This window comes from Hemitrygon akajei, chromosome 2 (assembly GCF_048418815.1).
Source record: "Hemitrygon akajei chromosome 2, sHemAka1.3, whole genome shotgun sequence".
Taxonomy (NCBI): domain Eukaryota; kingdom Metazoa; phylum Chordata; class Chondrichthyes; order Myliobatiformes; family Dasyatidae; genus Hemitrygon; species Hemitrygon akajei.
Window position 1 is genome coordinate 176284997 of NC_133125.1, and position 14646 is coordinate 176299642.

Sequence of the window (14646 nt, forward strand, 5' to 3'; positions counted from 1 at the left end):
TAGTTCATGATAACCCACCCCTGGGGGAAGGACTAAAGACATTCACCCTATCTCTGCCCCTCATGGTTTTCTATGCATCTATATCTTCACCTCTCAGTCTCAAGGAATAAAGTCCCATCCTGTAACTCAGTCCCACAATCCTGGCTATATCCTTATAGATATTTTCGGTGATCCATCCAGTTTAATCACAATTTTCCTTTAGTACAGCAGCCAAAATAGAACACAGAACTACAAATGCATCTTGTGCAACCCATTGGGTAGGCTTGGCTCAGCAATGTCCAGGATTCTCCCCATTTTGTGGCCAGGCTCAATCTACAATGTGTAAGACTGGGTCACCTTGTAGGACTCAGCCTTGACAATCCAAATGGTCTCTCACCATTCCCACGGTGGGAATATCACAGGGTTTGGGCTTGGGTTTGTTTTCAAGGTCAGTAGAGGTGTGCACGGCTCCAGAAACCCTACAACAATTTCCACAGAGCCTCACCCATTTCCCAGTGAGGCAGAGAGCACAGTGATCACAGAATGCAGTGCACTGAACTGCAGGAGTTCATGTTAATCACTGCATCACCTGGAAGGCTCAGGATCTGTTTCAGTCTCCGACTCTGTGGCTCGATAACTGAGCAGATTGGGTGATGATCAGTGCAACAGGCGTCAGTAACTGTCATGGTGCAGGTGAGGCAATGTTTCACTCTGTAGACTCAGCCACTCTCTTGTCAATCACACCTTGCTGGAAAGCTGGTCTGATCTTATGCTGGTGCTGACATTGTCCCAAAGGTCTGGTTCCCCTCTGATCTCAACTTGCAGGAAGATTCTCCCCCACCCCCTCCCAACCTCAGGTCAATATTAGTTTTCACTTTAATAAATTGGTGATTATTGGGGACAATGAATTTCTAACCTCTTTCCATGTAGGTTTTCAGTAAACACATATGCTTCAGAAAGCATTGGGTTGATGTGCCTCAGACTGTATCTTTCATTTCCATTTATGTTTCTCAAAGCCTTGTGATGACGTGCAGTAGAACAGCAACAGCAACAACTCAAAGCAGAGAATGAGCAGTAAGGAAAACAGGGAACCACTAATGTGACCAGATGTGCTCAACAGCCGAATGAGAACAATAAAGTGTGACCGTCGTGTTAAACCATCCTCTCCAATTGTCACCAGTCATCTCATCTTTAGATCTTAGCCTCCCTCACTCTGGGTTACAGTTTTTAGCTCAAAGTCAAAAATGAATCCCTTTCCCCTTTTGGACAGATTAAATCAGATCTTGACTCAATCGTGAAAGGAATATGTGGAAATGGAATCTGACCAGAGTTAACTGGCTGAACACTTTACATAGGTGGAGCCAAGGAAGGGGATTGACAATGTTTACTGGGACAGCACAGAAAGAGCCCTTCAGCCCAACTGAACCATGTTGATCAAAAAGTCCTTCAGAGCTTATCCATAACCTCCTAACCCCTTCCTATCCATGGAGCTGTTCAACTGGCTTTTAAAATTTCTTATTGTACTCACTTCAATGACTTACTCTGCAATCTCATTTCACAGAGATACCACCCATCCTTTGTGTGAAAAGGTTGCCTCTCAAGTTGCTATTAAATCTCTTCCCTCTCCCCATAAACCTCTACCCTCTGATTCTTGATTCCCCAACACTTGGAAAAAGACTGTGTCCATCCATCCTATCAATGCCCTCAATTTTATACACATCTGAAAGATCACTTCTCAGTCTCATACAGGATAAGTAATATTTTGAGTTTAAGGATAGCTTGCAAGCAAGATTAACCACTTGTGTAGAACCAGATGTGCCAGGAATTATAATGAAAAGTTAAAAGCTCTGTGTGGTAGAGTATAGAAATCCTTAACTGCAACCATTTGTAATATTTTATATTTTACCGTTGGTATTTTCATGTCACATCATGTCATGTTATTTATAGTGTTTATGTTTATATTAATTAATTACTAGTTGGTGTTTCAAAAAAAAACCTCAAAAATAGTTCTCTGTTTACTGTTCTAGGCTCAGGATGAACTGAGACAATGACTCCTGAGAAAAGAACTTGGATGACCAGCAGATCAGTGCTGAGTGTATAAATATGCTACGGCATTTAGAGGTCACGGTTGTGGAGGTGTTGGGTCTCCTAATGAGTATTAAGGTGGATAAGTCCCCAGTCCCTGATGGTGTGTACCACAGGTTATTGAAGGAGGCAGGAGATGAAATTGCTGGGGCCTTGTCCAGTATCTTCATGTCCACTCGAGTCACAGGTGAGGTCCTGGAGGACTGGCACGTGGCTGATGTTGTACCGCTGTTTAAGAAGGGAAAAAGAGAAGATCTTGGGAACTATAGACCGGAGACTCTCATGTCAGTTGTAGGGAAATTGCTGGTGTAAATTCAGAGGGATAGGATTTATGAGCATTTGGAATCCAAAGGCCAAATTAGGAAGGGTGTGTCAGGGGTAGGTCGAGTCTTACTAACTTGACTGAGTTTTTTGAAAAGATGACAAAAGAGATTGATGAAGGTAGGGCAGTGGATGTTGCCTATGTTGATTTTCGTAAGGCTTTTGATGAATTCCCTTATGGAACACTAATCCAGAAGATTAAATTGCATGGGGTGCACAGGAAATTGGCTGTTGGGATTCAGGACTGGCTTGCACTGAGAAAAAAGAGGTTAGTGGTTGAAGGGACTTGTTTGCGCTGGAGGTTTGTAATTAGTGCAGCTCCACAGGGATCTGTGCTGGGAACTCTGCTGTTTGTAATGTATATAAACAACCTGGATGAAAATGTAGGTAGGTGGGTTAATAAGTTTGCAGATGATACCAATGTTGGTGGAGTTGTGGATAGTGTAGAAAACTGGCAAAGAGTACAGTACGATATAGTCCAGTTGCAGATATGGGCAGAGAATTGGCAGATGGAGATTAACCCAGATAAATGAGAGCTGTTGCACTGTGGTAGGGCAAATGAAAACACGGAGTACACTGTTAAGGGCAAGATTATTAACAGTGTTGCTGAGCAGAGAAACCTTGGCATCAAATTTCACAGCACTATGGAAGTGGCTACACAGGCCAGTAAGGTGGATAAGAAGGCTTTTGGAATGCTTGCTTCTTTTAGTTGAGACTTGAGTTCAAAAGTCAGGAGGTTTTGATCAAAGTACATATATGTCCTGATTCAGGGTCCTGCCATTTGCAGGGTAATAACTGTTCCTGAGCCTGGTGACGTAGGACCAAAGGCTCCTGTACCTCTTGCCTGATGGTGGTAGTGAGAGGTGAGCATGGCCTGGGTGCTGGGGGGTTCTTGATGATGGATGCTGCTTTCTTGTGGTAGCGCTCCTTGTAAATGTGCTCAGTGGTGTATTGTTTTGTACATCTTCAATAGGTTCTGTCTTTGTAAAACTGAAAATTGTAAATAAAGTATTAAGTGATTTTTAGAACCGTTAACACGTGTACAGGGCCTCCATTGTTTGTGGATCTCTTGCTGCTGCAGCAGTGAAGATCAAGCAGTGAATGTTGACATGTTTTTGTTACACCTCTGGGTCCGATTGCTGTGGGTTGAAGCCTCACTCCAGGCCGAGTGGTTCCACTGGAGCAGTGAGGGTGTGTCCTGTGGACATGATCTGATGTAACTCGATGTTCTGCAGCCTTCCCAGTCAATGTGAAGAAACCAATGGTGCCACCTCGGGGAAAACAGCACAATCAAACTATCCCTGGATCAACTTCACTAAAGCAGATGATGTGGTCACGTTGCCATGTGTGGAAGCTTGTTAGCTGGACATTGATTACAGCACTCTCTACGTTACCATAAGACCCATACAGTAAAGGAGTGGAATTAGGCCATTTGGCCATTGTCTGCTCTGCTATTTCATCATGGCTGATCCATTTCTCTCTGAGCCTCAAACTCCTGCCTTCTCCCTGTAACTCTTCATGCCCTTCCTTACATCAGTTCCCACGGACCCAAAGATTCTTCACTGGATGGGAGGTGCTTTGGGAAGTTGGGAAAGAGCCACAATTGTGAAACTTCTCATTTGTGCTTGGTAAAATTTTCCAATTTGCCCTTTTCACCCACTCTTACATCTTGTCCTGGAAGATTCATTTTTCCCACAGATTACTGTTTCATCACATGAAATCCTTTTGAGAGTTAGAACATCTCTATCAAATCCTCTCTTAATCCTCTCTCCCCATGGGAGCAGTTCCCAAATTCCCATTATCTCCATGGAATTGAAGTCTTCCAACCCTGTGACTATTCAAGTAATTCTCTTCTCATCATCTCTCATGTCCTCATACAGTGAGCTACATGTAACTGAGCACAATATTCCAGCGGGGGCTGAATCTGTACTATAAGATGTGTCAGCATCCCTCAATATCCTTATTGTTCCATTCTCTGTCACTGAATAAATGAAAGGATCAGAAAGTTGGTATGGTGTTACCTAAATGGATCATTTTATTAAACAGTGTATTGAGGTAGTACAAGGTACAACAATAACAGAATGCAGAATTACAAAGAATTGCTGTGCAGGCAGACAATAACTGTAAGACCAAGGTGAAGTAGATTGTGAGGTCAAGATCCCGAGGGAAATTAGGTTTCGTTACAGCTGCACCACCAAGAATAGTGCAATATAAAACCATAATTAAATAGTAATAAGTTAATCCAGTAAATAAGTCCAGGACCTGCCTATTGGCTCAGGGTGTCTGACACTCCGACGGAGGAGTTGTAAATTTTGATGGCCACAGGTAGGAATGACTTCCTATGACGCTCAGTGTTACATCTCGGTGGAATGAGTCTCTGGCTGAATGTACTCCTGTGCCTAACCAGTACATTACGGAGTGGATGGGAGACATTGTCCAAGATGGCATGCAACTTGGGCAGCATCCTCTTTTCAGACACCACCGTCAGAGAGTCCAGTTCCACCCCCACAACGTCACTGGCCTTACAAATGAGTTTGTTGATTCTGTTGGTGTCTGCTACCCTCAGCCTGCTGCCCCTGAATTTTTAACCACTTCAACTAGTCTGTCAACCTTCAGGGATTTCCATACAAACACTCCCACCTCTATCCCTGTTCCCACAACTCCGATGCATTGAGTTGTCCTGATATCACAACCATTTCATTTACACATTGAGTTTAGATTGATTCTCATTCTTCCATCCAACACGAGCAGTTTTCCACTTCTCTGCACCAACAATCCCAGCCAGGCCCCCCAGTTAGTTCACGGCCTCTAGGAGTCTGTTTCCCCCCACCTCACTGCTGACTTCATCCCTGATTTCACATCAATCCTTTTAACTCCGCTTCCCATTCCAACATGTCAGACCATGGCCTCCTCTCCTGTCGTAATGACATCACACTCAGGTTGGAGGAGCAACACCTTATATTCTGTCTTGATAGTCTCTAACCTGATAGCATGAATATCGATTTCTTGAAGTTCCGGTAATGCCCCCCACCCCCGCTCTCTTTCACCATTTCTCATTCCCATTTTTCCCTCTTAGCTTATCTCCTTACCTGCCTATCACCTCGCTCTTGTGCTCCTCCCTCTTTTCTTTCTTTCATGACCTTCTGTCCTCTCCTATCACATTCCCCCTTCCCCAGCCCCGAATCTCTTTAACCAATCAACTTCCCAGCACTTTACTTCACCCCTCCCCCTTGCCAGTTTCACCTATCACCTTGTGGTTCTTCCTCCCCTCCCTACACTTTCTTATTCTGACTCCTCATCTTCTTTCCAGACTCGTTGAAAGGTCTCAGCCCAAAATATCGATTCAGCTATTTTCCACAGTTGCTGCTTGGCCTGCTGAGTTCCTCCAGTATTTTGTGTGTTTGCTTGCATTTCCAGCTTCTCTCTTGTTTGTGATCATACCCATCAGCTCTTGTGAACCGAGTACCTCTGGACTCCTCTTTCCTGTTCCCTAAAATGATTCCGGTGCCAATGAGAATTTTGCCAGATTATCAAGGATTGAATTTCTCACCGGAAGCTGAGAGCTGAAATGAGTGCAGTGTTGTTCTCACTCAGGGTGAGACAAGTTACAGCTGCAGAGCACCATGTTCCCCACTGTTGGAGGGAAGGATTTTCCAGGCTCCAGTCTACAGCAGGGACACAGAACCTGCCCTCACAGTCACCTCTGGAACTGAAGGCTGCCGTGTCCCTTCTAACTGACCAGATGATTTTCAGCTTCAGCTTCATGACCTGGGCTGAGAGTTTGTAATTCCTGCATTTCTCCACAATCCTAAAATGGACAGAATGTGTTTGTTATACATGATGACAAATCTTCACTTTGTTCACTGAGATAAAGATGGGATAGAGTGACGAGCAGAGTGGGGGGAGGGGTGTGGGACAGGATAGGGGAGGGGAGTGGGACGAGGGAGAGGCAGAGGTGACTAATTGGACATAACTGATGTTACAAAGGGGTCAGACGGAGACAACCACTTTCTGCAGAACCAGACACAGACTGGGAGAAATGGTAAATATCCATAATCGTGTCCAAACAAGAATGTAATGAAACACTAAGGGATACTGTCCATTAAATTAAATTTAACCAGATATTATCGACAGTAACAGAGGTCATGATTCCCACTGACCCGTGTGTCAATAAATGAGAGAGAATGGCATTATAAATACAGCAGGAAGATTCCAATGAGTTTATACATGTGTGAATTGAGAGAGGGAGAAATAACAGTGAATTTACAAACTATTTAAACACAAGAAAACTGCAGGCATTTATATGAACAAAATACCTGTTCTATTTCAACATGGTTGTTCTCATTAGTTCCTTCGTTTCTGCCTGTAATAAATGAAATAATCCCTTATAAATTCTAATGAATGATATACATTGTTGAAGATTATTTGTTACTATTTTAACTGACCATTTATTCACAGCTGAGTCACAGATTTGTACAGCACAGAAACAGGCCCTTTGGCCCATCTCATCATGCTGTGTATTTTGCCCATCGACACCAATCCCATTTGTCCACATGAGGTCCGTACCTTTCTAAACCATGCCTATTTAAATGCCTTTCTAAACCCTTCTTGTAATATTCAACATAACATACCCTCTTCTGTCAGTGTGTTCCAGATGTCAATCATTCTCTTTTAAAAGCAAATCCCACACATTCTCTTCAAAATTCCTTCCTCTCACCTTAAACCCAAAAGTTGTTTTTGATATCCCTGCCATACCATGGGAAATAATTTTCACTCTCTACCCCATCTATGCCTTTCACAACCTTGTATACTTATAAAGGTCACTCCTCAGCTGCCTTCACTCCAGGGAAACCAAGCCCAGCCGATGCAATCTCTCCCAAAACCAAACTCCTCCAATCCAGCAACATCCTGGTGAATCTCCTCTGCACTCTCTCCAGTGCAACCACATCCTTCCTATAGTAAACACAAAGTACACTGCAGATGCTGTGGTCAAATCAATACGTTCAAAAAAGCTGGATGAACTCAGCAGATTGGGCAGCATCCGTTGAAAGAAGCACTCAACGTTTTGGGTCATCAGTCCTGACGACGGGTCTCGACCTGAAACGTTGACTGCTTCTTTCAACGCATGCTGCCCGATCTGCTGAGTTCATCCAGCTTTTTTGTACGTCCTTCCTGTAGTGTTGTGACCAGAACTACACACAGTACTCCCAGTGTGGCCTATCCAGTGTTTGTAAAGTTGCAATGTAGAATCATAGAGAGTACAGCACAGGTACAGGCCCTTCAGCCCAACCAGTCCATGCTGACCACATTGTTCTCCCAACTCGTAACAATTTACTGTATTTGTCCCATATCCCTCCAAGCACTGCCCCTGAATAGAACAACATAGAACATAAAATAGTACAGCACATTACAGCCCCTTCAGCCCACAATGTTGTGCTGCCCCTCAAACCCTGCCTCACATATAACCCTACACCTTAAATTCCTCCATATACCTGTCTAGTAGCATCTTAAACTTCACTAGTGTGTCTGCCTCCACCACTGACTCAGGCAGTGTATTCCACGCACCAACCACTCTCTGAGTGAAAAACATTCCTCTAATATCCCCCTTGAAATTCCCTTCCCTTAACTTAAAGCCATGTCCTCTTGTACTGAGCAGTGGTGCCCTGGGGAAGAGGTACTGGCTGTCCACTCTGTCTATTCCTCTTAATATCTTGTACACCTCTATCATGTCTCCTCTCATCCTCCTTCTCTCCAAAGAGTAAAGCCCTAGCTCCCTTAATCTCTGATCATAATCCATACTCTCTAAACCAGGCAGCATCCTGGTAAATCTCCTCTGTACCCTTTCCAATGCTTCTACATCCTTCCTATAGTGAGGCGACCAGAACTGGACACAGTACTCCAAGTGTGGCCTAACCAGAGTTTTATAGAGCTGCATCATTACATCGCGTCTCTTAAACTCTGTCCCTCGACTTATGAAAGCTAACACCCCATAAGCTTTCTTAACTACCCTATCTACCTGTGAGGCAACTTTCAGGGATCTGTGGACATGTACCCCCAGATCCCTCTGCTCCTCCACACTTCTAAGTATCCTGCCATTTACTTTGTACTCTGCCTTGGAGTTTGTCCTTCCAAAGTGTACCACCTCACACTTCTCTGGGTTGAACTCCATCTGCCACTTCTCAGCCCAGTTCTGCATCCTATCAATGTCTCTCTGCAATCTTCAACAATCCTCTACACTATCTACAACACCACCAACCTTTGTGTCATCTGCAAACTTGTCAACCCACCCTTCTACCCCCCACATCCAGGTCGTTAATAAAAATCACGAAAAGTAGAGGTCCCAGAACAGATCCTTGTGGGACACCACTAGTCACAACCCTCCAATCTGAATGTACTCCCTCCACCATGACCCTCTGCCTTCTGCAGGCAAGCCAATTCTGAATCCCCCTGACCAAACTTCCCTGGATCCCATGCCTTCTGACTTTCTGAATAAGCCTACCATGTGGAACCTTGTCAAATGCCTTACTAAAATCCATGTAGATCACATCGACTGCACTATCCTCATCTATATGCCTGGTCACCTCCTCAAAGAACTCTATCAGGCTTGTTAGGCACGATCTGCCCTTCACAAAGCCATGCTGACTGTACCTGATCAGACCATGATTCTCTAAATGCCTATAGATCCTATCTCTAAGAATCTTTTCCAACAGCTTTCCCACCACAGACATAAGGATCACTGGTCTATAATTACCCAGACTATCCCTACCACCTTTTTTGAACAAGGGGACAACACTCTCCTCCCTTCAATCCTCCAGTACCATTCCCGTGGACAACGAGGACATAAAGATCCTAGCCAGAGGCTCAGCAATCTCTTACCTTGCCTCGTGGAGCAGCCTGGGGAATATTCTGTCAGGCCTTGGGGACTTATCCATCCCAATGTATTTTAACAACTCCAACACCTCCGCTCCCTTAATATCAACATGCTTCAGAACATCAACCTCACTCATATTGTCCTCACCGTCATCAAGTTCCGATCAAATATACCGATCGAAGTATTTCCCTCATGAAAAGATTGTACTTCATACAACCACTTCCTCTGGCAGTTCATTCCATCTACTCACCAATTTCTGTGTGGAAAAAGTTGCTCCTCAGACCCCTGTTAAATCTTTCCCCTCTCACCCAAAATCTCTGCCCCCCTAGTTTTGGGCTCCCCTCCCTGGGGAAGGCTGATTCCATCCATCTTATCTATGCTTCTCATTAATTTAAACATTTCTACAAGGCCTCATCCCCCATGTTCAATCCATAAAGACTTAGCCCAGCCAACCTTTCCCTATAACTCTAGTCTTGGCAATATCCTCGTAAATATTTTATGTACGCGTTTTAGTTTCATTACATCTTTTCTGTAACAGGCTGAACAAAACTGTACACAGCACTCCAAGTGTGGCCTTACCAATGACTGATACAACTGCAGCATCATGTCCCAACTCCTCCACTCAATGTCCTGACTGAAGATGGTCAGCATGCTAAATGCCCTTTTCACCACCCTGTCTACCTGTGACACCACTTTCAATGAACGATGCACTTGTACTCCAAGGTCTCTCTGTTCCATTACACTCCATGGTGCCCGACCATTCAGAGTACCAGTCCCACACTGGTTTGACTTCTCAAAGTGCATCCAATACCTTATACTTAACTGCATTGAAATCTATTTGCCACTTCTCGGCCTTCTTCCCTCAATGATCAGGATCACTGTGCACTCTATGAAAACCTTCTTCACTATCATCAACATCTCCTCATTTTGTGTCATCTGCATATTTGCTGACCGAGCCTTGTGTATTCACATCCAAATCATTCTCTTAATAACAAGTAACAAGGTTCCCAACACTGACTCATAGAGCACACCACTAATGACTGGTCTCAATTCCCAGAAACAACCTTTAAACACCCTCTGATTCCTGCCTAAAAACTCATTTTGAATTCACCCAAATCACTCTCCCTGGATTCCATGGGCCCTAAACTGCCATGTGGGTTACCTTGAACACTTTGCAATGGTCAAAGTCGACAACATCCACTGCACGACTCTCTTCAACATTTTTAGTTACTTCTTCAAGTAATTCCATGGCCTCTCCTTGTTACTCTTCTTAAACAATGGAATGACACTAGCCACTTTCCAATCTTTGGGAATTTCACCAGTGGCTAAAAATGAAGCAAATATCTCTTCAACAGCCTCCACAATTTCTTCTCCAGCCTCCCATAAAGTCTGATGATATACTCAGTCAAGCCCTGAGAATCTATCTGCATAAAAATGCACTTTATCCAATTTAATCTCCTGTTTGATCCTGCCCAATTCCCACAAAATTAGCCCAGCTGAATTTTGGACCTTAACTTGGGGACCAATGCTTGCTTTTCCATCACCATCTTAAAACTACGAGAACTGTGGTCACCAGAGCCAAAGTACCTCCTGACTGCCACCTCAGTTACTTGCCCTGCCTCATTCTCCAAGAGGAGGTCCGGGATTGCACCCTCTGTCTAGGTGTCTCTACTCAGGAAACTTTTCAAAGATGAAAGATTGCTCAATGTCATTTCCTGTACACAAGTTTAAGGAGAACAAAATACTTATTACTCTGGATGCAATGCAGCACAAAAAATGCAAAATATGAAGAAAACACTATCAATTATAAAAATCACAAAATAAATATAAATACACAAGATAGCTTACATGCATAGATTGACTGTCTGTCCATAAAGTGACACTGGACTGTACATAATATCAATGATGGGAAATTGTAACGTAGTGGTGGAGTTAGCTGGTGGAGGTGTTGGTCAGCTTGGGGAAAGTAACTGTTTTTGAGTCTGGTGGTCCTGGCGTGGATGCTACGTAAACACGAGAGAGTCTGCAGATGCTGAAAGTCCAAAACGACACACACACAATGCTGGAGGAGCTCAGTGGGTCAGGCAGCATCTTTAGAAATGAATAAACAGTTGATGTTTTGGGCTGAGAGCCTCCTTCAGGCCTGAGAAAGAAGGGGGAAGATGCCAGAATAAAAAGGTGGGGGGAGGGGAAGGAGGCAAGCTGGAAGTTGACAGGTGAAGCCAGGTGGGTAGGAAAGGTAAAGGGCTGGAGAGGAAGTAATCTGATAGGAGAGGAGAATGGACCACAGGAGAAAGGGAAGGAGGAGGAGAACTTGGGGGAGTAGAAAAAGGATGGAGACGGAAAAAGTTACTGAAGAAGAAATTAATATTCCTGCCATCATGGGAGGCCAAGGACTGATACGTCAGATTGGAAATGGGAATGAAAATTAAAATGTTTGGCCACTGAGAATTTCCGCTTTAGGTGGATGGAGAAGAGGTGCTCAACAAAGGAATACCCCAATTTACAATGGGTTTCACCAATGTAGAGGGGACCACATTGGGAGCACAGGACACAATAAACAACTCCAGCAGATTGACAGGCGTAGTGTTGCCTCACTGGAAGGAATGAAGGTGAGGGAGGAGGTGATTGGGCAGATGTAGTGTTGCCTCACTGGAAGGAGTAGGTCTTAGGCTGTTTGCAGGGTAAAGTGCTGGAAAGGGGATTAGTGGGGAGGGACGATTTTATATCTGGGTAGCCTCCAACATTATGACGTGAATATTAATTTCTTCTTCTGGTAATTTTTTCCCTTCCCTTCCCTTCTTCACTTTGGCCTTTTACCTTCTCACCTGCCGATCACTTCTCCCTGGGTCTCCTCCTCCTTCCCTTTCTCCTCTGGTCCACTTTCCTCTGCTATAAGATTCCTTCTTTTCTCGTCCTTCATCATTCCCACCAACCCAGCTTCAATGATCACCTTCGAGCCAGCCTCCGTCCCCTCCTCCTCCCCCCACTTTGTTATTCTGGCATCTTCCCCCTTTCGTCTCAACCCAGAAGAAGGCTCTCAGCTCGAAACGTCGACTGTTCGTTCATTTCCATAGCTGCTGCCTGACCTGCTGAGTTGCTCCAGCATTTTGTGTGTTTTGCTGTGAATGTTAAGCAGCCTCCTCTCTGATGGGAGTTGGACAAACAGTCCATGAGCAGGGTGTGTGTGATCCTTCATGATGTTACTGATCCTCCTCCCACACCGTACTCTACATACCATATGTCATTTGTTGGCAGGTAGGCTGGTGCCAGTGATGTGTTGGTCAGCTTTAACTCTCCATTGTGGAGCTTCCTGTTCACCGCAGTGCAGTTTCTGTACCAAGTAGTGATGCAGCTTGTTAGGCTGCCCTCTACTGTGCATCTGTGGAATGACGTGAGTATGGATGTGCAAAGTCCAGCTCTCTCAGACTCCTCAGAAAAATGAGGCATTGGTGAGCTTTCCTGCCCGTGTAGGGTGTGTTCTGGGTCCATGAAAGGGTGTGTGTGATGTGCACTCCCAGAAGTTTGAAATGATGTTCTACCCATATGGCTTCACTGAACGAACCTCCAAGGATGTCATCTCTAATCACTGACGATATTTCCTCCCTGATCAAAAGGCATCATCTCCTCCTCATTAACTGCATCTCTGTCCATATGACCATAAATCATAGAAGCAGAATTAGGCCATCTGGCCCATTGAGTCTACTCCGCCATTCAATCATGGCTGATCCTTTTATTCTCTTCTCCTCAACTCCAGTTCCTGGCCTTCTCCCCATAACATTTGATGCCATGTCCGATCAAGAACCTATCAATCTCTGCTTTAAATACACCCAGCAACCTGGCCCCACAGCTGCATGTGGCAACAAACTCCACAAATTTACCACCCTTTGGCTAAAGGAATTTCTCTGCATCTCTGTTTTGAAAGGGTGCCCCTCTACCCTGAGGGTGTGCCCTCTTATCCTAGACTCTTCCACCATGGGAAACATCCTTTTCCATGTCTACTCTGTCTTGTCCTTCCAACATTTGAAAGGTTTCAATGAGATCCCCCTCATCCTTCTCAATTCCAGTGAGTACAGACTCAGAGCTATCAAACATTCCTCGTGTGATAACCCTTTCATTCCTGGAATCATCCTTGTGAACCTCCTCTGGATCCTCTCCAATGCCAGTACATCTTTTCTAAGATGAGGGGCCCAAAACTGCTCAGAAAACTCAAGTTGAGGTCTCAGCAGTGCTTTGTAAAGCCTCAGCATCACATCCTTACTCTTGTATTCTAGACCTCTTGAAATGAATGCTATCATGGCATTTGCCTTCCTCACCACCAACTCGAACTGCAAGTTAACCTTTAATTAGATTATGAGGACTCTCAGTCCTCGTTTATTGTCATTTAGTAATGCATGCGTTAAGAAATGATACAATGTTCCTCCAGTATGCTATCACAAAAACACAAGACAGACCAAGACTAACTGACAAAAACCACATAATTATAACATATAGATACAACAGTGCAAAGCAATACCATAATTTAATACGGGCAGACCATGGACACAGTAATAAAAAGTCTCAAAGTCCTAGATAGTCCATCATCTCACGTAGACGGTAGAAAGAAGGAAAACTCTTCCTGCCACGAACCTCCAGCGCTGCAAAACTTCCCGATGCAGCCTCTGGAAGCACCCAACCACAACCAACTCTGAGTCCGTCTGAAAACTTCGAGCCTCCAACCAGCCCTCCGACACCAAGCACCATCTCTGCCGAGCGCTTCGACCCCGGCACCGGCCGCCAAACAACAGGCAAAGCCGGGGATTCGGGGCCTTGCTCTCCAGAGATTTTTCGGACATTTATTCTCACTTACCAGTCAGCCAACTCTTTAACCATGTTAGTATCTTCTAAGCAGCCTCATGTGTGGCACCTTGTCAAAGGCCTTTTGAAAGTCCAAATATATATCCATGGCGTTCACTTTATCTATCCTACTTGTTATCTCCTCGAAGAATTCCAACATGTACATCAAGCAGGATTTTTCCTGAAGGAAATCATGCTGACTTTGTACTATCTTGTCCTGTGTTACCAAATACTCCATCATCTCATCCTTAACAGTTGACTCCGACATCTTCCCAATGACTGAGCTCAGACTAACTGGTCTATAATTTCATTTCTGCTGCCTTCCTCCTTTCTTAAAGAGTGTAGTGATATTTGTAATTTTCCAGTCCTCTAGCACCATGCCAGAGTCCAATGATTTTTGAAAGATCATTTCTAATGCCACTGCAATCTCTAACACTACCTCATTCAGAATCCTAGGGTGCAGTTCATCTGGTCTGGGTGACTTATGTATCTTTTAATTTCTCAGCTTTTTGAGCAGCTTCTCTCTTGTAATAGTAACTGCACCCACTTCTCTT

At 44.4% G+C, this 14646-nt stretch overlaps 1 protein-coding gene across 2 annotated transcripts in view; it reads right to left on the minus strand.

Annotated features, from left to right (window-relative positions):
- Positions 1–4411: 4411 nt before the first annotated feature.
- The window catches only part of LOC140718725 (uncharacterized), a 204252-nt gene continuing 194017 nt past the window's right edge, over positions 4412–14646 (minus strand). For both annotated transcript variants that reach the window (XM_073032830.1, XM_073032827.1), the window contains 2 exons: positions 6702–6748; positions 4412–6193 (listed from right to left, as the gene is read on the minus strand). In XM_073032830.1, coding sequence (XP_072888931.1) covers positions 6116–6193; positions 6702–6748 — 125 coding nt within the window. In that variant the 3' untranslated portion in view covers positions 4412–6115. The remainder of the gene's footprint in view (positions 6194–6701; positions 6749–14646) is intronic.